This window comes from Typha latifolia, chromosome 4, assembly GCF_019914945.1.
Source record: "Typha latifolia isolate L0001 chromosome 4, TyphaL0001v2, whole genome shotgun sequence".
Classification (NCBI taxonomy): Eukaryota; Viridiplantae; Streptophyta; class Magnoliopsida; order Poales; family Typhaceae; genus Typha; species Typha latifolia.
Window position 1 is genome coordinate 7293863 of NC_133089.1, and position 23951 is coordinate 7317813.

At 33.6% G+C, this 23951-nt stretch overlaps 1 protein-coding gene across 1 annotated transcript; it reads left to right on the forward strand.

The window, feature by feature from the left end:
• The first annotated feature begins 6446 nt into the window (after nucleotides 1-6446).
• Nucleotides 6447-7998, forward strand: LOC140785697 (serine acetyltransferase 1, chloroplastic-like). Its single transcript, XM_073133660.1, has one exon. The coding sequence runs from the start codon at nucleotides 6891-6893 to the stop codon at nucleotides 7860-7862; it is 972 nt and encodes a 323-aa protein (XP_072989761.1). The 5' UTR covers nucleotides 6447-6890; the 3' UTR covers nucleotides 7863-7998.
• Nucleotides 7999-23951: the final 15953 nt, after the last annotated feature.

A 23951-nucleotide genomic window follows, 5' to 3' on the forward strand; every position in this document is an offset into this window, starting at 1 on the left:
CGGTATTGTTTGTAGTTCAATTCAAAATTTATGGAATCAAACTATGTGCTATGTTGTTTGAAGTTCAATTGTGAACTTCTGAAGTGATTGTATGATTTATTCATCATACCACATATCATAATAGCTTAGCACAATATTCTTATAACTTACATTCCCAAACACTATAATAGCGAAGTATACTATCCTTGATTTACTCATCAAACACACCATGGGTACAACATGACTTGAGAATACAAAATAATCCGAGTGCACATCATAACTTGAAAAAATCTTAATACATCACAATAGGTGATAATAGAAAATACACTAGAGTAGATCATAACAAAATAGACCAAATAAAGCTCTTTAGATGATATTAGATTCCAATGTACAAAAAAAGACTTTATAGGCCATGACAAAATGGACAAAAGATGGCTGCATCATAAGCATTTATACTTGAAACCTACAAATGATAACCATCAAAGCGTTCATACTTGAAATTTGCAAATGATAAAAATAGATGTTATTAGGCATGTCAGAGATTTCAATGTATATATGCTAAATATTACAATATATGCTAAAAATTACTTATTGTGTACTACTTGCAAATTGATGCATATATCTAATAATACATCTCTTCCATCCTCTCCCTCTACCACTAACTTCACCTCTCTCTCGACTCATTCCTCTTACATTTGAAGCAAAATGTGCTCCAATGAATGCACTCTCTTCTATTGGCTCATTGCAACTTCTTCTATTGTGCCCTCGCCTTCCACATCATCCACAAACTTTGGTGGGTCTCATTAGTCTAGATGGCAATAACTCCTCATTCAGACCCCTAATCCTATTTTTTTTTTGGTCTCCCTCTAGGTCGATTTTTAGGTGGAGCAAAAACATCTAGACCAACCTCAAGGTCTTTTCATAACTTTTTATTTGCAAATGGTGCTATACTTGCTGCATATATACTCTATACTTTTCAATAGTGAAGTAATAATCTATATAATCGGATACATTTTGACGAATTGATAAGATGAAAGCTGCACCATGAACACAAGGGAATCCACATATTTTTCATCTTCCGCATGAACAATAATGTGTATCCAACCTAATAATACATCTATCATCTCTACCTTGCACTTGTGCCTCCTCATTAGCCGATCTATACACCATACTAGCATTTGTAGCCTCCTTGCAAACCCAATGAATATATTTACTGATGGTAGGTGTGTGCTTTCCTTGCCAACTTTATGCATGCCTTCTACATTCCTCCATCCGAGTCATCAACTTTTATCGAATATAATTTATCGAGTCAACATATGGTGACCTCTATCTTCCAAGATATATCTATTAAAGAATTTAACCCCACAGTTAGTGTAATAGTGCACCTTAGCTATAGTGCTATACACACTTTTTGTCCAAGCCTACGTTTATGAATAAACTAGTCAAAAGTGAAACAGTAATTAAAAGATTCTCTAGTAGTAAATAGTTATATTATTTAATAGTAAAAAGTAAAATAGTAAATAATTAAATTTTCTAGTAGTTTAAAAGTAAAAAAAATAACATTCTCTAGCAGTAGGAATGTGAAATAGTAATAAAAATAAAATAGTAAAGTTCAAATAATAATTACCTTTTCATTCTATGCTCTAACCCATTCTCCAGTAGGTTTTGGACAATTCCTCTAGTAATTTCATCTCATCTTCTAAATTTGGGTGAATATATGCTTTGACAGCCTGCTTTTTAGGAAAATTTCTTTTAAAATTCTCACAAAAGTATTTAAAGCATACGCTATGTTCAGCTCCTGGAAAAACCTCAACAATTGTAGCATCCAGACCCTTTTGCCTATTTGAAATTAGGGTTAGATTTTCGACTTCTCCAATAGCCTTTCTGATATTGTCGAAAAACCACTTCCATATATATCTTGTCTCAATATCGACAACAGCAAATGCTAGTAAAAAAAATTCATAATTTGCATCCCAAGCTATTGCGGCAAGACCAAGATATTTCCATTTCAAATGGCAGCCATGCAGTCCTAAATACGACCTACTACCAGCAATAAAACCATCATTGCATGCCTTGAAACAAACAAAAAATCTGGTGAATATACTATCTTTTGGGTTTATATCTAAATTAATTATACTACCAGGATTTTTGTCTTCAAGCTCCCTATAAGGAGAAGAAAAACTCAAATGATTTGTCCACATTTCTATAAAGCTTCTCAAATGTCAATTTTCTTCTTCTCCATAACCGAGCATAATGCAACTGTACATGATGTGCGTCCTTGATTATTGCACTAATAGCTTTTATTGTAAGGTTAGGTTACAATCTTATTCAGTCAATTATTTTATTGTATATCCAATTAGATGTAGCCATTTTGTTCCCATAGACATTAGCGGTCTCACATATGAATGTCTTTTACTATTTTTACTTGTATAACTAAGTCGTCACCTTGTAATTTTGATGCATGCAACTTCCAACTATAATCAAGCTTAGCACATCTAACTATTACCTTATGTTTCTCATTATGGATATAACATGTTTCAAAATTGTGCATATTGCATAATCTCAAAGAGCATTTGTAAATATATACATATTATCATATAAAGTACCAAGTGTCATAGAGGATTTCTGCTTTTCTATTTCATATGCGTGAATCCTAAAATTATTTACATCTTTGAATGAGCTATCATCTTCATCTATATCTTCATGCATAACCTCTTCCATAATGCCATCAGAAGACTCTCCTGCAATGTTATCTTCTATATCTACATCACAATCAAATAGATCATCCACATTAGTCTCTCTACGATAACCCCTGACATCATCATAATAGTGAAGCTATTTACTTTGTTGTCCATTATTACTAGTAAAAGGATTATGTTTTTCATTAGCCACAACATAAATATCAATAATTTTTTGAACTTCACATGCATCAATCATATTGAGTACATCATAATCTACGGATAGAGTGACATAAGTTATTTTTTTCTCCACATCTTTTATAGCAAATGTACATGATGCCATACTTATACTGTAACTTTGACTAAGTTTCAACATGTTCATATAAATCCTTAAAATTAGAGTATTCTCTTGTTCCATTATAAAGTTAAGTTTCTCCCATTCACATATTTTGGTAGCGATGTTTGTTGATTTGCACTCCATGTACCTCCATAATGAAGTCTTGTATCAACAAAGCTATTTTTCATCTACAATATAACTATAAAAACACATATCATTTGAAACCATCATATAAGAACACACAATTTTGTAACCCATTACATTGAAAACACCTTAAAAAAATACATAACAATATAGGGAAAATTACTTTAAAACCCATCACAACAGAAATGCTTAACATAAATCCTTTACTAAAAAATGTAATAGAAATCGTTAACAAAAAACTTTCTCTTTACAAATCATAACAGAAATAAGTAAAAAATAAAACAAAAGATAAAAGAAACAAAAATAAAAAAGATTAATATTAAGATAACATATGTTCCTCAACAAAGGGAATATAGAGAATATGGGGAGGGAGATGAGAGTGGGATTACTGTGAGGTTTGATATTTTAATTTTGTGGGGTAAGATTTAGTTTTGGAGAAAAAGATTTTGTGGGATAGGGTTTTGTTCTAAAATAGGATTTTGTGGCAGTATATGATACGACTCGATCATAATGGCTCCACTCACGACATTGGGTTCATTGGGATGAGCATATTTATCTAATTGGATTTTTGCTTGAAGAAATAAAGCTTTTTGCCAGGGGGCGTTCGAACGTAATGGACTGCATTCGAACGGGCCATACGAACACATGCGTTCATAAAAAAATAGAGAACATAATTTGCACGTTTGAATGGCCTTGGGCCCGTTCAAACACGACCATTCGAATGCCTGCACATGTTCGCAACGACAGATAACTGTATTTGCACATTCTAACGCGATCGGGCACGTTCGAACGCACCGCAGTGAAAATTGTTAATTTGTTAAGTTTTAACTTAGTTATTTGGCTCCTCAGGGTGAGCCTCTATAAATATGTAGAAGAAACCCTAATTAGAGTTTATCTGATAATTAAAATCGGTATTATGCCTTTATCTCCTTCTTTCTTGCTCTAGCCATTGACGCCCTCTCCCACCTCTTTCCTTCCACCGCCTAAGTCCTTGGTCGGCTTCCTCTAACTCCTAATCCTCATCTTCTACAGTAACCTCTTCCCCTTCACTCCAAAAGAATTATCCCATTACCTATCTAGCCATTGAAGGGCTAACAAGCTAGGATTCATCTGACCTTCGGCTACTCTTCTATTGACATCTCAAGATTTAGCCATCCAAATCCTGCGATCTTAGATTCGTTCGAAATCCAAAATTTAGCAAGATCCAATGACTAAATCATCCGTAGCTTTCTTTGAAAGTCACGTCCTCAAATTAGTCCAGAACCGTTATGCATCGAACCAAGTCGGTTCGTAACAGTATAGGTTAGGTCAGGACTTTTTAAGGGTGTTTTAGTAATATTTAAACTAGATAAATCATATATCATAGCTAATATCAATTAGTTAAAGTAACATTAGTGTGTTAAATGAACATTATAGGAAAAAAAAAAAAAAAGGTCGTCTTATAAAATCCTTAAAGATGGGGTACAAATCATAAAATAAGTAAAATGTAAGTGTGATTTATAAAAATCTCTTATTATTACTCCAGTATTTTAGGTTCAATCATAAAAATCTCAATTTTAGTTTTTTTAACAGAATGATAATAAATAAAGTGCCCTCATTTGTGAGTCAAAGAAATGGCATAAATGTGTTTTTGCCGAGGGAATTTTTTGTTATTGAAATTAATTGAAATAGTTTTTATTCTATCATGTGTTATCAGTTTAAATTTAGCCGGAGTATTTTCAAAGATTACTTAATACGATAGGGATATAAATGCTAATAAAAGCAAAACACGACAACGTTTTCAGGTCAATTCCCCTGATAATTGAAAAAGTTTATCCCCATCCAAGCGTCAGCGTTATAATAAGCATTGTTCCTTCCGAGATTCGCAAGGCCACCTTAGTCAAAAGTTTTACACCTTTCTTTTTTTCTTTGTTTTTCTTTGTTTTCTTTAGGTAACGTCTCCACTTCAAATCAAAAAAATAAAAATAAGTAACTTTTCTTCTTTTTTTTGACTGTCAAAAAAATAAGTAACGTCTTCACTTTCTTGCACTACAAACTAAAAGCTCTCGTCAAACACCAAATCCCAATAATATGGACATTACTTACGACTCGTCACCCCAAACGTCACCATTTCATAAAGAATATAAGGATCCCCTGCAACCTAACACTTGCGGTGTTCCTTGTGTTCTCCCCTCCACGCTATTGGTTGGCCGAGGGTAGCGAACCATGTAGGTCCCATGGTGTTGGCGTGTTCCGGTTGGTCCATCCTCGCCAATCAATCAATAATTTAGTGGCTATAGTGGCAAAGAATGCAACAATCAACAGAGGATCCATCTCGGATCTACGATCCATTAGTTCACTCTTTTCCATTAAATAATGTTAACTGCTACCAACTTCCCCGAAATAAACAACGTCACACTTAACTATGGCAAATGGTCCATATCTAGTATTCTTTTTTAATTTGACAATATTGTGGAAGACCCATTTTATTTAATTATCTAGCACTATCAGCGATCAAATTGTTAAAAGGAAAAGGAGGAAAACATAGATGAGAGAGCATATACACCACATAACAAGTGCAACTTGTCATACCTTGTTGTCATACCTTTAAGAATTTTTTTCCAAAAATAGATAAAAAATGCCCTATGGTATGAACTTCAGTTATTCGAACCTTTCTTTCTTAAGAAAACCATTTCTTTTTTTTTATAAAAATGATAATCAAGTTAATATTTTTGGTCATTGATTTTAGAGAATTTTACATCATTGCTATATAGTTTTTTTTAAATATTATAATTGACACGGAAATCATTGTGCTTTTTTAACTATATCAATCCGTCTAACTAATCGTGATTAAAACACAACTCAGATTTAAAAAATACTAATTTACTCTTCTATAAATTACTTTAAATAGTTTAAAAATTATCTCGTATTATACATAAAACAAAAAAGTCTTTCATATGAGGCAACAATTATTGATAAAAATTTTACCTTCTTCAAAATATTTTGATAATTTTTTTTAAAAATAATAATTATGATAGTTTAAAATTTTCCACTGGCAATAATATATATAAAAAGAAATCCTTAATTTTAACTCAACTCACCTTAATATATAAAAACACGAAAAGAAAATATTCCATTATATTCAGAGCGATATTTTAAAATTTATGAGTCAACATAGAGCGGCATAATTCTAGTCAAGGACCCATAGTAACGGATGACGTTTTCCTTTTTCTTTCTTTTGAGGTAATAGTAACGGATAACGTTACTGCCCACGTATTTTCACCCTAATCGAATCATTTATGGAAGCACAGGGACCTGCCACATCAGACAATAAAACTAATTATAATATAAACCACTTCCATGTGGGCTGCTCTTAGCGGGCTTTCTCATCAGCAGACACGTCTGTGATTAGAGCATTCGTGCCGAATCTTCTCTCGTTCACACAAAAAGAAAAAAGAAATAAGATTTAACATTTGAAAAGAAAATAGAAAAATTAGAAACTAGAACCATCGAGCATCCGGCATATACCTTTACCCCTCCTCTCGTGTCTTTCCTTAAGACCAGCCATTTCCAACGGAATAATTTCCGAGACTTATTCCGACAAAATTAAAGTTAGAAGAAAGAAAAAAAAAACGAACAAGTAGAATATATGAATTCTTTCCGTTTTTCCAATGGCCTTAGGCTATTCAAAAAGCAGATAGTAATTCTCCTCCTCGATCCGTATATATAAATTTCTCCTACTCCTTTATGTATCCAGACTCAGCCTAAGAAATATGGCCACCTGCGTCGAGAATTGCCGTATAAAAGCCATGTTAAACTGCCCCTCCTTCAACCTCACTCGATCCAAACTCGAAGCCAATTCTTTCTTCACCTTCTGCGACGCCGCCATCGATGAGGAGGAGGAGGAGGTGGTGGAAGACGAAGTCTGGGCCGAGCTGCAAGAAGAAGCTCGCTCCGACGTCGAGCACGAGGTGATACTGCAGAAGTACTACTTCGACGTCGTCCTATCTCACAACTCCCTCGAATCGGCTCTCTCGGCTCATCTCGCGAGCAAGTTAGCGATCCCCTGCGTCATGCCTAGCAGCGTGCTCCAGGGATTGTTTTACAGTACGTTCGTGAAGGATGTCGAGATCCGGAGAGCGGTCCGAGCCGATCTCCGCGCGGCACGCGATCGCGACCCGGCGTGCGCGAAGATGGTGCACTGCTTCCTTTACTACAAGGGGTTCTTGGCGCTGGAGGCGCACCGAGTCGCGCATAGGGCTTGGGTGGAGAGAAGGACGGCGATAGCGCTGCTGCTCCAGAGCCGCGTGTCGGAGGTGTTCGCGGTGGACATCCACCCCGGAGCGAGGATTGGGGAGGGAGTCTTATTAGACCACGCCACCGGAGTCGTCATCGGCGAGACGGCGGTGGTCAGCGACAACGTCTCGTTGCTTCACAACGTGACGCTGGGCGGCACCGGGAAGACTGGCGGCGATCGCCACCCGAAGATCGGCGAAGGGGTGCTGGTCGGCACGGGGACGCAGATCCTCGGGAACGTGAGGATCGGCGAAGGGGCGAAGGTGGGGGCCGGGTCGGTTGTGCTGAAGGAGGTGCCGGAGAGGACGACAGCGGTGGGGAATCCGGCGAAGTTGGTGGGGGGGATGGAGAATCCGGTGAGGATGGAGGGGATGGCCGGGCTGATCATGGAACAAACCTCGTGGTCGGATTACAAGGAGGAGGAGTATGAGGTTAATACTTGTTTGTAATTTTGGTAGATAGTTACTGGTGGTGGTAGGAGTTCAAAGCTACAATTGAGCTCCTCGTTGTGTTTTTTTTCTTCTTTTTAATAGAGATAAGTGGGAACTTGTGACCCAGAAAAAGATTACATATAGTGGCTGAAAAGTAATCGTCTTCTTTACATACTTAAAAGGATTCTAAATTGTATAAATTGCTAGGTTTGTTGCTTTCAGATTCAGAAGAGCTAGAGCTTAGTCGGCTTCTACCGATGTCGAGAAGACTCATGTTAATTGTATCAGAGCCTATTCAGTATTGACTTGGAACTCACTCTAGTGGGCTCGGCCCACTCCCCAGACCCAAAATCCGTAGTCCCGACTTGAGGCTCGGCCCATCAAAGGCGAAAGCCCTCGTTTATCACGAACTACCCAAAACCCCATTCATGTCCAACATATTAAAATCAGATCCAAACCCCTAAACGTGGCTAACTAGACTCATTTCTTAGTTTTATTTTAGGTTACCTTAAATTAAGGTAAGAATATTGAGTGTTTATTTGTAAGTTAGACTAAAAGTGTAATTATCACTTTTGATATGATATAAAAGAAAGTGAAATAAGTGTTGGTTTTGAAAGAAAATAAGAATATGTAGGACAAATAGACCAAATTGTACCGAAAAACTCTTTTAAGCCTGCTTGTAGTTATGAATTTTTTAATAGTCTTGCAAAATTATAAACCCGCATGTAAAATTATTTAAGGAAAAAAAAAACTCTCAATATTACAAACTTTATTTGGAAAAAGAAAATGAAAGTAAAGTATTATAAGCTTATAAATGTTTGCCAGCTTAGAAGCACACAGCTTTGTAATTCCCTTAATAAGTTACTATGGACTTAGTAAGTTTTAATTTTTTTTTTTTTGAGAGAGATGTGTTTATTTAGAGGGAAATTAGAGATATATTGAAGAAGATTTGAAACATGGGTATTAGTAAATGTGATAAGAAAAAGTGAAAAGTATTTATTTTTTTAGAAAATTTAAGGATATGTCATATTCATAGTACAAAAATATTATTATTGAATTATAAAATATAAATGCAAGTTATTTTAGGGGTAAATTTGTACAGTGGGAAGAATTTAAACTTATACACTAAGAATTCGACAGTTGAAAGATATGATTCTTAGACATAGAGATCTGTAATATAAAAGACTAAGTCAAAACTCAAAAACTAAATCTGAATTAGTTTAGAAAAAAACTAAATCCTATTAGATTTAGAAAATCGAATAAGAATCAAACTTTGGCAACCAAAATCGATATGAGATAAACTTCTAAATACTACTCTAACTATGGAAATCAAACTCAAGTTGGTAGGAGAAAATCTAAGAGTAGAAGATGAAAAGCCAAACAATAATAAGAAAAATAAAAGCATGGCAAACACAATGACAATTTTTTTTCTTTTTTTGACATAGAAAATCTCTTAGTATGTCAAGAGGAAAAAAACTATAGATTAGCTTAATCGGATTAATCTATATCATATCATTGACATAAAAAAAAGTATTTATAACCCTTTAGATGGTTTGCTGCCTATGTGTTGAAGTCTACATCTTGTATTCAAAATCAGTCTTGATTAACTACTCCATGATAAGATTGCCTCCGCATTTAGTTCACAAAATGTCTCTATAAATCACTCCTCAAACTCCTCGCATTAGTGATGGTAGTTGATGTAGACTCAGTTCAACTCTTCGATGCTTTCAATCAAATCTCTAGTATAGAACTAGCATTTGAACATATATAGAAACTCTACTCATAATAGGTAGGAATTTAATTATGTGAATGAACTAGAGTACTCTTCTAAGTTAAGATCCTAAATTACTTGGATAAATATCTCAACCTTTAGTTCTTAGTCTTTTAAATAGAGGTAAGGAACATCTACGATTCATATAAGGACAAGCTCTAAAAGGATCTCCAAAACCGTTTCTAATTGAAAACTTTTCTTTGCTATCCTACGCATATCGTCCGAGCACCGCTTATCTCATTTGCTTCTTTGTACAATTTGATTTTTCATACATTATGTAACTTGACCATAAACATGAATCTAATTTGTATAACTCAAATAAAAGTGATTTTTTTCATGACTTTTCCATACAAAAATATTGCTATTATAATCTTCACTTTGGCAATTTTGTGATAAAATATAATTTCTAAACAATTATCTTGGAGTTTATAAATTTTCTTAAGTTCAAGACACATGATCTTACTTCAAATTTTTGTCATAAATCTCTTTGAAGAACACAAATATTAGGACAATCTCATGAAATGCATGTATTATAACATTAATTTGATACAAAATTTTCAAATAATAACAAGTCCATTTTATCACAGTAATATTCCAAATCAAATATATGCTAAGTCAAAGATGTAGCAAATAGATTTTAGCACATCAAAATATGTTAAAGTAAATGCCCAAGTAAACATTAAGTCATGAATATGAAAACTACACCCTCCTAAATTCTAGTTAGAACTAATCTATCTCCTGATTCTTATCCCAAATTAATAAGGAGTCTTAATCATGCAAACACTAACTATCCTAGGAACAAAAGAGGGGAGAAAACTAACGAACTATCAATACGTATCTATCTTAGCCTAGCAATGCCATTCGCACATATCAAGTCTCATTCAAATGCCTCATATCTAATAAAATCTAAAAAAGTGCTATATCATGCCAAACTTTAGAATTATAAAAGATTAACTTTTCATAGGTCTTAAACATAATTTTTCAAACAAATGCAAGAGTAAAAACCGACAGAAGACACAAATCCCGCAAAAAATAAAATATATTAAGTAAAATACAATATATGAAAGGAAATTTTCATGGAGTGGGAGAGGAGCCTCCTTGCGAGGGTGGGGGGAGGGGGTGGACTAGCGGAGGAAGCTTCCTAGGGAAGGATTCCTGAAAGGGAGGGAGAGAGTACCCTCCTAGACCTCAACTGCAACCCTAAAGCCCAAACAAATGGCAAAAGCTGGGCAGCAAGATGAAGGGAGGAACGGGTATCATCCTTGATGAGGTTCTCCAAAAGATTATGGAGGAAATGGAAGAGTGTGTCATTGTGGAACTGGAGGTGATGGAGAGATGCAAGGCTAGATGGAAGCTCACCCTCTAGGTAACGCTTTTCCCCTTGAAAACCTTAGAATGGTATTGGCCATACTTTGGTTAGGAATCGAAAGTTTCTCGATATTGGATATGGTCGAGGGATATTATGTGTTTTGGTTTTTTAGGGATGAGGATTTGTCCTACATCCTAACTTAAGGACCCTAGACCATTAATGGCCAAGTGCTGAACCTGATTCGCTGAAAAGACAATTTTCGGCTGCCGCCAGAAGCTTTCCAAGTTACCCTAGTTTCGATCCAATTATATGATTTACTGATGGAATGGTGGGAGCTCGAATCTCTTATACCGGTTGCAACCAAATTTTGGAGGCCATTGAGAGTGGATGAGACCACTCTTGACAACTCTAGAAGCAGATTTGTGTGTGTTTATATTGAGATAGATCTGGCCAAGCCCATTAAAAAGGCGGTTTTGCTTGGTCACAAAGACCGCAAAGTCCATTAGCGGGCGATCTATGAAAACATACCTATACTTTATTATAGCTGTGGAGTTATCGGGCACCAGTTGGACCAATGCCCCCCTTCTCCCCGACAGGGAAGAATGAGTGTGCTAAAGAGCTAAGAAACCCAAAACACCTATGCTGAGCCGGGTGCAAAGGAAGCAACAGAAAGTGCTAACCAGGGGGAAAATGCTAGACCGAAAGCTAGTTGAAAAAAATGATACCTCATATACCTATTGTAACAAACTATTGCAGATAATAATAATAATAATAATAATAATAATAATAATTAACATTAAAATTCATGGCACGATGTGGCCGGTTGCATTGTGGCCGGCCTCGTGCCAAGAAATATTTTAGCGCCGCCGTAGCCACAGCCATCTTCAACACCCCCTCACCGCCTTTCTCTCCCCCCTCTAAATCTCTCTCTTCTCTCTCTCCTCTTTCAGTCTCTCACTTTCTTCTCTATCAAACTCTCTTATTTCCTCCTCCCTCTCGACGCTGGCTTATAGCTGCCACCACTACCGCCACCATCGACGTCACCTCCATCGACGTCGATGAGCCTCCTCCCTCCTTCTCCTCTCTCTCTCTCTCTCTCACTTCTTCCTCTATCTCTCTTGGGTTCCCTGGAACCGAGCCGCCGGCGAGAAGCTAGCCGGCTGGCCAGCAACGGCCGAGCCCCTGCCCCCTGGCTTGGCTCTCCCATTCTCTCTCTCTCTATTCTCTTCTCATGTTTCCTTTCTTCTTCCTTCTTTCTTCTTCCTTCTTTCTTCTTCCTTTTTTCTTCTTCCTCAGGTTTCTTCTCTTAAGCAATAGTACTAGACTCAGCCTAGCACTACTGGCAATGCTCTTTTCTAATTATTTTATTTTATTTTTATTTATTTAGGTATTTCTTTCTTAATTAATGCAAATATATTATTTAGATATTAATTATTATAATATTAATATAAATTCTTTGGTATGATTATTATTTATTATGATTAGCATAATTAATAATTATACCATTATAAACTATTTCACATAAACATAGGTAATACTTATATTTACTTATTTATATTTATATTAGATTAATAGATAGATTTATAAATTATAACTATTAGGTTTATATACTAATATTCTTATGATATACATTTTAAGTCATTCTAATAATTTATTATATATTATTATTTTATAACAAATGAAATACTAGGCTTATTTATTTATTATTTTATAAAGTAAAGACTACAAAGTTTCTAATTAATCAAGATAAAGTGAGAACCACAACTTGATCACAATTAGATTTTTATCTATATTTATACTTTTATTTATAATTATAAATCTAACTAGTTATAAAGATAAGTAGAAATTCTAAAACATAATAAATCATCATATTTTATATGAAGGGATTTTAATTAGATAAATAACTAATTTTATGTTATCTAAATATTTTCAGATCCCGAACCCATTATGTGAGACCCCGTAGACCTTATTAGCAACGAGTGATAGTTGATTGATAGACATGAGGGATACATGTGTTGGGTCTTCTAATCTGAGGTAAGTAGTCTTATCTCCAAGACACCTTTATCAAATTAGAATATATTATATTATTATGTATATGCATATTTTGGCCTCCAGCATGATTATATGATTTTATCTAGATATGATTTCAGTTGAGCATATTTTCTCATTCTATTGATTAGATTGATCTAGGATATGAGTATGCTGATGATATATAGAGATGATTGGAGATGATTATATTGTTATGATATTATGTCAAGATGATCTTTAGCATGAGTATGCATGTGATGGAATAGCATAAGTATATATGTGATAGATGTATGATTCGATATTGCATCGCATTATATATCTTTCGACTCCTCATCCATCTAAATTCCTAATATGCATGACTTGTTATAGTACTGGATAAAATACATATGATCTATCATTTAGAAGAAATGCATGAAATCTAATTAATAGGATAGTTGATAGAAAGCATAAGGATACCCGAGTGGGCGCAAGGGTTAGAGCGTACCGAAAGATAATTGATCGCTCGACATAGTCATGATCCTATGGCCTCATGTCTGAGGTTAGTAGTCTGTGTGCGCAACAGACATTCAGACACATATCATTTGCTAGGGCATATGTGGTGAGTTATCCTCATGCGGTTTCTATCAACTAGTTGGGTACTCGAGTCTAGATATTGATGATACCCTTAACAATTGGTAAGGTATGATTATATGATTAAGATACCTTTAACAATTGACAGAGTATGATTATATAATTGAGATACTTTTAATAGTTGGCAAGGTATGCTCTGAGCCTTCGGGCGGGATTATGAGATCAAGTATCTGATGTTGACTATGCATAGTGGTCGAGTATGATGATATTATACTAAGATGTCATTGATGACTAATATGTTGAGAAATAAATATGATTTTATTATCATATGATTATCGAGTGTCAATATACATTATATATGGTTGCATTTGATATCATAATATGATCATGGTCGGCATGCATCATATTTGTTATATTTGAGGGAGAGTTATAATGACGGTATAATATGGAGATTGTTTATATCTTATCGAGAATTATATACTTTGATTAGTTCCGATACGATATCTATATTTTATTTATATATTATTGAGAATACATTCATATACTCATTCATGATATGATGCTCTTTCTAATTCATATTATCTAGTATATGATGTACTCTTTGTTTGGTATCACTGATTTAGAAAAATGTCTATTTATTGAGCCTTTTGCTCATGACTCTCTTTATTTCTTTTCTAACCCTCTTAGATATGTGGTACGTGATAGCGGCTTGAGATATCTTCAGAAGATATTTAGAGATATGATGAGGTGAGCTATAGATGCGAGACGTTATAGATGATAGTTGATATAAAAATTGAGTTGTACAATTATTTGACATTTGTATTCTATTGTATTAGTAGTCAATCTCGATGAGTTTGATATTAATTAGTTGAGATAGAGGTCTAGGTTGGGATGTTGAGATTATTAAGTTTTGATACTATATGATATTGATAAAAATAATTTGAGATATTAGTATACTGAGAATTTATCTAAGCGACTAATAAATAGGAAAAGATATGACTAAACCATGCATTGATATTATTGATGTCGAGGTATTATAGTTTGTGGAGCATAATATTGGAGATGCAGACATGTTCATATGATGTAATAAAGTGAAAAAAATTTGTAAACATGTGGAGATATGTATTTTGTGTAGAAATATTATTATTAATAGATTTGAGATTATTCTGAATAGATATTGCATATTTTGGATTTTGGATTCTTTTATGGATACACTTGGGATTAGGAGATGATGTAAAAAATGTATATGTATAGAGAGACTATGTTGATTCTTTATGAGGGTTATAATTGTTTATTATAGATGGATGATTAATATGTTCTCTATGTAAGAATAAGACTAGTGATAATTTTATATAGTGAAAAAGATATTAGGTGATGTGATATAGATGATTGTAGATTATATATAAAAAAATTTTGAGATGACTGATATGATAAATTATGTTTGCAAGATACTTATTTTAGTAGGTATAAAATTTTGATTGTACTGACAAGATAGATGATTTAATAAGAATATGTTTGTCTAATAATATTGCTAGAGGATTAGCATCTATTTTAAATTCTTAAGTTGATGATTAACAAATAGGAAATGAGTATAGAAAATACGACATGGATATAGTTATTGGATTATGAATGATTTCATTAGTTATTTCTAGATATCATGAAAGTATATTTAGTTTAGAAGTTGTTAATTATATGAATATGATTAGATGGAAAGAACGATAATGGAAAAAATTATATGGGGTGATGATAGTTATTAAGTTGATAGCCTCATGACATATCTTGTATGATAGTGAAAATATATTTTGATTATTAGTTTAGTTTGGGATATTTATTTAGAGGATAAAAATATTATAGCATGACGATCGTGTGTTTTCGGTGATGAATTTTATTACAAATATACAAACTTATTTCTTTATTTATAATTATTAGGTGATATTAATAATATTATAGAAGAATTTTGATGATGCTATAAGATTAAATTGTTCAGCATATGTGGTGGATTTTGTATAGAGGATGTGGTATAATATTAAGTTGAGACTCTTGGGAAGTATGAAGTTTAAGTGATTTAAATAGAAATGAGATATGTTAGTTTTTAATCATAGCTGTTAAATTGAGATATTATGTGTTGGAATGTTAGTTGTTTCAAGGGTACTTATTGGAGAGATAATTTCATAGAGTCATTCATAAAGCCTATAGATATGATCATTTGCCTATAGATATGATCATTTATTATGACTGATAGATTTTTTTTTTAAAGTTGGATAAATTGTTTCATAGGATGGTAATGAAGGGAATACAAATGACTACAATCTTTCATATAAATTCTATTGATAGATGTCTATTATATTGCTAGACAATAAACAGATAATGATGTAAAAAAAGTGATTATATTAGCAATTATTTAACCGTTAGCTTACATGTTCAATTATTATTAGAAGTTATTGAACGAGTTTTTTAGAATGATGAGATTGATCGTAATAATTGCAATAACTTATAGGTTTGCATTTGAGTCTTAAGATAAAGACATTTGTTTAGGAGATAATGATTACATGATTGGTTACATTATAGTTTATTAAAATTTGATATTTTAATGAATTGCAAAATTAAGATTGTGAATTGATCTAAAGTAAAGTAGAAGAAGATATACTAGTAAGATTGTAATTTATATTTTTAGATGTCTTTTGATCTATATGATTTAGTTAGTGTCAGTTATTTTATTGGCAGATCATAATAGCGTGACCAATTCGGGAGATTAATCTTAGTAGTTTTAGTTCATGTACAATATTTTTTTAGAATTATCTAAGTTATGTTTATGTATTCCTAAAGATCAAGTATGATTGATTAGTAAATAGTTGTCTGGTAATAGATTGATATTATGAATTGAGTATTATATCTGTCGAGATATTGAAGAGATTATTGGATTATTTTGTAGAACTCAATAGATAATCTATAGATCTGAATATCGTTATCATTAAGTGATAGTTTAGTAGATATACTAGTAGTGATAGTAATTAAATAGATAATGATCAAATTGAAATTATGTGAATCGATGAATAAATAGTTTAGATATAGAAAATGATTGATAGAAAGATTATTATAAATGTTATCATGTATGTTGCTTGAGGTAAGTTTGAATTTAATCATTCAGATATTGCAGATTAAAAAGGAACATAATATAGGGAGTCAGAAGATTGTATAAATTTTTATTTAATGTTGTAATATGATTAATATTAACAAGTTAGATCAGATGTACTGTATGTTATTTTGAAGAATGTATTATAAATACATGTGATATTGTAGTCTTATATGGATAGGTGTAATATCTTATATTGATTAGTTTAGTAATTTGTATAATAGTTTAAGAATATGAGCAGTGCACTTTAAAATAAGAGAGTTTGTACTATTGCCTAAATTTTATGATGATATCAAATGATGATGAGTATGTTTATGTTAGTTTATCTAAAAAGAGAAACATGAGTTAAATATTTTAGATGTTTTTAAAATAATATGTATTTATCATTCTACCCAGTATTAGTGATAGTATTGAGTGATAATCCATTAAGCATGTTTGTGATCAGAGTATATATTCAATAGATGGGAGATATTTTACTTAAATAAGTTGTATTGTTTTATCATAGGTAATTATATCATTTCACTATTATATGGTTGTAACTAGCATAAGAAGTCATAAATTTGAACAGGTTGAGATATTTTAGAGTAGAATATAATACAATTAATAGATAACACTTTCTATGTTGTAGAATCAATGTACATTATTTCTTGCAGACTAGTGATATTATCCATGTCTATGGATATAGTGTAATTACCTGACTGACCTAGATCTATAAATTTATTCTTATATGGAAGTTACTTGTAGTTATATAATGTTAAGAGTTAATGAGTAAATTAGTAAACGAATTATGAGTTATGGATCTAAAAAAGTAAGATTAGACAATTGTCGATTTGAATAGAAGGTGGTGGAACTAGGCATGTTGATTTTCTCGCAATACTAGTGTGATTTAAATTTTCGGGTCAAAATTTTTATAGGGGGGGAAGAAAAATGTAACCTATTCTGAAAAAAAAAGAAATTAAAAATTAAAATTAAAATTCATGGCACGACGTGGACAGCCACGCTATGGCCGGCCTCGAGCCAAGAAATCTTTTGGCACTGGCGTGCACTGAGGGCGCCATGCACCCCAGCTGCTGGCCCGACCAATTGGCGTGGCAAGCTCCACCACCATCGTAGCCATCGATAACACCCCCTCATCGTCTCTCTCCCCTCTAAATATCTCTCTTCTCTCTCACATCTCTTAGTCTCTCCCTTTCTTCTCTCTCAAACTCTATTATTTCCTCCTCCCGCCCGGTGTCAGCCTATAGCTGTCGTCGCTACCGCCGCCATCAAGGCCACCTTCACCGACATCAGTGAGCTTCCTCCCTCCTTCTCTCTCTCTCTCTCCCTTCTTTCTCTTTCTCTCTTGGGTTCACCGAAACCAAGCCGCTGGCTAGAGGTCGGCCGCTGGCTGGTCAGCAGCAGTCGAGCCCCTCTATGCCGACCTTATCGACGATGAGTGACGGTTGGTTAATGGACATATGGGATACATGTGTTGGGTCTTCTAATCTGAGGTGAGTAGTCTTATTCCCTATATACCTTTCTCAAATTAGGATATATTGTATTATTATGTGTATGCATGTTTTGGCCTTCAGCATGATTATATGATCTTATCTAGATATGATTTCAATTGAACATATTTTTTCATTTATTTGGTTAGGCTGATCTGGGATATGAGTATGCTGGTGATATATAGATATGATTAGAGATGATTATATTGTTATGACATTATGTTGAGAGATTTTTAGCATGAGTATGCATGTAATAGATGTATGATTCGAGGTTGCATCGCATTATACCTCTTTTGACTCCTCATCCACCTAAATTCCTGATATGCATGACTTCTTATAGTACTGAATAAAATATATATGATCTATCATTTAGAAAGAAAGTATAAAATCTAATTAATAGGATGGTTGATAGAAAGCATGAGGATACCTGAGTGGGCACGAGGGTTAGGGCATGTCGAGAGATGATTGATCGCTCGACAAAGTCATGATCTTGTGGTATTACGTTTAAGGTCAATAGTTTATGTGCGTAGTAGACATTCGAACACATGTCGTTCGCTAGGACATATGTGATGAGTTATCCTCATGTGGTTTCTATCAACTAGTTTGTTACTCAGGTCTAGATGTTGATGATATCCTTAATGATTGGTAGGGTATGATTATATAATTGAGATACCTTTAATAGTTGGCAAGGTATGCTCTGAGCCTTCGGGCTGGATTATGAGATCAAATATCTAGTGTTGACTATGCACAATGGTCTAGTATGATGATATTCTATTGAGATATCATTGATGACTGAGATGTTGAGAAATGCATATGATTTTAGTATCATCTGATATATCTAATTATCGAGTGGTTAATATATATCATATATGGCTGCATTTGATATCATAATATGGTCATGGTTGGCATGCATCATATGTGTCATATTTGAGGGAGAGTTATGATGATGGTATGACATAAAGATTGTTTATACATTATCGAGAATTATATATTTTGATCAGTTATGACATAATATCTATATTTTATTATATATTATTAAAGATACATTCATATACTCATTCATGATATGACGCTCTTTTTGATTCAGATTATTCAGTACATATTATCGAGAATTATAAACTTTGATTAATATGACATGATACCTACATTTTATTTATATATTATTGAGGATACATTCATATACTCATTCATGACATAATGCTCTTTCTAATTCCTATTTGAGAGAATTATGATAATGGTATGACATGGAGATTGTTTATATATTATCAAAAATTATATACTTTGATCAATTATGACATAATATCTATATTTTATTTATATATTATTGAGGATACATTTATATACTCATTCATGACATGATGCTCTTTTTGATTCATATTATTCGGTATATAATTTACTCTCTATTTGACATCACTAATTTGGAGTAAGATTTATTCGCTGAGCCTTTTGCTCATTACTCTATTTTTTTTCTAACCCCCTTAGATATGCGGTATCTGATATCTGATAGTGACTTGAGATATCTTGAGAAGATATTTAGAGGAATAATGAGCTGAGCTGTAGATGTGAGACAATATAGATAATAGTTGATATAGAAATTGAGTTGTACCATTATTTGATATTTTACTCAATTGTATTAGACGATAATTTGTATAATATAGGTCTAATTATAGTGTACTCATGTATCAATGATTTTAGTTGTATCTTGATAGTTTGTTGTGGCCTATGCATGCCCTACCAGATTATGTAGTTGTCTAGTATAATTATTGTGGACTTAGATATTCATATGTTAACATATTTATTTGGTTAATAGTATGATTTATTTGGCGTTAGATTATGTGGGCACTAATACACTTAGTTAGAGTCTTTTCTTATTGTATTAATTATTTATTTTTATTAAAATAAATTTTCTATAGGTCGCGTTCAAACATGGTTAGGGGTGCGTTCGAATGCCTTTGAAAACACCTACATCAGGTTAACAAAAATAAAGAATGTGAAATGCACGTTCGAGCGCAGTCGGGCGAACGCCTATATCATGTTAGCATCGAAAAAAAAACCTCTTTTGTGCGTTGGACTTATAGGAGGATATCACAAATTTGCACGTGCTAAGAAGTGGGCATACTTGCTCAAACCTATCGACCACCACAAATATAACAGAGTACCCCCACAATACTAGTAGCCCCTCAATGAAATCTATGGAGATGTCCTCCCAAACTCCCTTCGGAATCAATAAGGGTTGTAATAATCCCGCTAGTCTAAGGGTGTCGGCCTTCGCCCGCTAGTGCACCTCGCACGCTCTCAATTGCGCTATCACCATCTTCTTCATCCCGGCCCACGTATAGTTTTGCGAAAGCCGTTTGTAGGTCCTCATTATGGCCTCATGTCTAGCCTTGGGAGTGGAGTGGAAGTGGTCCACGAGTTGCACAGGCAACCTATCATCTGCTGGCACCTGAATGCCCCTTTGTCCAATAGTAGTCCATCTCGGCTCTCGAGCACAGGGTGGCTTGCTGGGCTGCGTTTGGGTGGGGTCAAGGCGCGTTCAAATGGGCTAAACACGTTCTCTATATTTATGAATGCATGCAGGCGTTCGAACGTGACTTTCCCGCGTTCGAATGAGCAAATCACATTATTTGTAATTGCGAACGTATGCAAGCATTCGAACGCGTCAGCCAAAATCTTTATTCTTGGAAAATAAAAGTGATTCAGCTTGAGACAACTAAGTCTAACTCTAGTCATTTCACAGGACTTGCTAGTCCAAGAATGATAAAACAAAATTCGAAAAGGCTCAGACTAACGAGCGAGGCCAAACCCATCCAAATGCAGAGCTGTTGGGAGGGGCTAGGCCCAACCAGTAGCCAAGGCGCACCTAGGCTGGCCCACCAAGCTCCACCCAACCCGAGCCTAGGCATGCTCGTGCTAGGTATCACCTAGCCCAAGCGGTAGTCCCTAGCATAATTGATTGGGGCGCTGCACCAAAGGGGAGGGACCCCCTCCTCTCTCCCTCCTCCAAATACCAACACCACGCCACAAGGGGAGGGGAGGAACCTCATTGGTGGTCCACTGTTGTTAGACCGTTGAGGGCAGAGGGAGGATGAAGGCGTCGTGCTCGAAGCGCCACGCCATAACCGAGGAAGTTTATTTTTCTACCATACACATCTCCTATCTTCGTTATGTGAGGACTTCAAAATTTCATGTTAATTATTCTAGGTTATGTGAATAATTATTGAGAGGAGAGCTAAGTACTATATTCTTAAGAAAGAATTAAATCTAAGAATCTCTACCGTAAATATTGTTTAAATAGTTGATGCACTTATATTTGGCATAAAGATATTGCACCAATTTTCACCGTAATGCATAATCAATTTTTACCTTGATGCATAATCTATGTGATTATAATATTATGTAATTTTTTAATACGGTTTAGAATATTGCATTAACTTCGTGCATTTGTCCTATTCGGTTTTTGACCCGTGACCGCATTGTGGACTTTAATGCATCATTAAGTTAATTATCTGATTATGTGATCAAATTAGTAGATGGGCTATTTTATGAATTAATTAAACAGTAATGTTCTTTTAAAACATGTCACATGTCTATCTGCACTAAAATATTATATGCATGTAAATTTTAGTATGTATACCCATAAGACATAAGATTAGATCATTATGCTAAAATATTTTAAGCATGATATCAAGGAACTATGTAGCTTTGGGTATCGTGCATAGCTAAAGAAGTTATCGTGAACATATTTTTTTTTTATTATTGTAAATTATTGGCATGTATTATATTTGATACAATTGCAATTTAGGTATTGCTTATATATATATATATATAGCATAATTGATCATGACGACCAATAGTGATTATGATGCATATATTTATTATTCATAAACATATAGTTACTCTATCTAAATTGCATGCAGTCTTGTATACAAATATAAATATAAATTTTCATATCTTGTAAAATTATTATTATTGCATAAAGTTAATTTTATTTATATTTTGAGATATCTGTGCGCCTCAAAGTGGCCTCAAATGTTAAAATATAAAATCACATTAAATAAAAATAGTATTAACAATCTTGAGCCTCGTTTGGTTTGAGACTAAGCCCCGAAATTGATTAGTTAATCTCATTTCTTATTCTTGATATTTTGAAGAATAAACTTAATTAGATATGAAAAAAATAAAAAAAATATTTAGTGATAAAAAATAATTTAGTTACTAAACCAGTTTAGAGTCCCTGAACCAGTTTAAGAGGAGTTCTTGAGGCTAAGAACTAACACAAAAGCTAACACAAAAGTTTGTCCCAAGGGATGACCGATGTGATTTAGACTTAGAGTGGAGTAGGATAATAGCAGGTCTACATTATGCCCAAAGAGAATTAGGTGACTCAAAGGTGGCATTCCTTTTGGCCAGCAAGATAGGACTTATTACTAATCTCTATAAGTGGAACCGTACAACTAATTTGAGTAGGCTTAATTTTGGTTGTAATTCAATCCCCAAAAAAGAGTATATAATGTCGTCAGTATACTACTTATCGTGTGTATATATATATATATATATACTCCCTTGAGTGTTTGTTAATACATGATAGGGATTTTAGGATGAATGAATAAGTAGTTAATTATAATTGATAAGGATTGTGTATTATTTAGTTTATTTTATTTTTAGTTAGCTGCATGTATTAGTTTGCAGTACTAATAATAATATTCTTAATCTTAATGGCTCAAATTTCACTAAACCTAAAGTAACATTAGTAGATCATACAGTCCTTAAATCTTTTGTGTCTTAGTTGAATATGATCTACGTTTCATATTACTTTGGTGGATTGATTTAGGAGCAACAATCCATTTTTCTACAACAACAATGCAGGGATTTCTGTTGCAAAGAACTCCTACAAAAGAAACTTATGTATTATATTTAGAAACAGAATGCATTTGCATGTAGAGTTTGTGGGGATATTTAGAATTATTTTGGATACTAGTTTCCACTTAGAACCTAAGAACACCTTCTACATTCCTAGGTATTCCTAGAACCTAACTTCTTTTGCCAAATTAGACCAATTTAATTATTCATTTAATTTCATTATTACAATTTTATCCTTCAGTTTGATTCCCAACTTATTAGTTCATATCACCAAATCCATTTAACCGTGCATACAAATGTTCAGCGTGAAAAAATAAATAAGAAACCTTCCATGCTATGGCGTAGAATGCTAAAACACATCTCAGAAGAAAGAATGCATCGAGTAGTCAAAGAGAGATATATCTTATCTCGATTCCTCTAATTTTAGGGGATGTATGGATTTCATTAAGATTAAAAATCTTATAGCCTTCACGAAAAGCGTGAAATGGAGTAATGAAATATTAGGAGTTGATTCATAGAGATATATGTGTCCCATTTCCTCATTGTATATGTGAGAGCATATATTTCATCACATTTACTAATGATTACTCTAAATATGGTTATATATATATATATATATATATATATATATGCTCGTTGAGAAATTAAAATCTGTTAGAACCTTTTAAATTTTTTAAAAGAGTGCTAAAAATCAACAAGGTAAAAGAATCAAAGTAACTAGATCAGCTCAAGGTGGTGAATTTTATAATAAACACACCGATGGAGGTAGAGTTATTAAGTCCTTTTGGGAAGTTCCTAGAAGAGTGTGGCATTGAAGCTCAACTCTTCATGCCTCACAAACCAAGTTAAAATGATGTTGCTGAAAGAAGAAACTGAACCCTTATGATAAATAATTGTTTATTTCCTTTATTTCTATGGAGCGAAGTCTTAATAGACTGCTATTTAT

What these genes read in the sequence shown, in the direction of transcription:
- LOC140785697 (XM_073133660.1), top strand. Translation starts at nt 6,891, where the DNA reads ATGGCCACCTGCGTCGAGAATTGCCGTATAAAAGCCATGTTAAACTGC.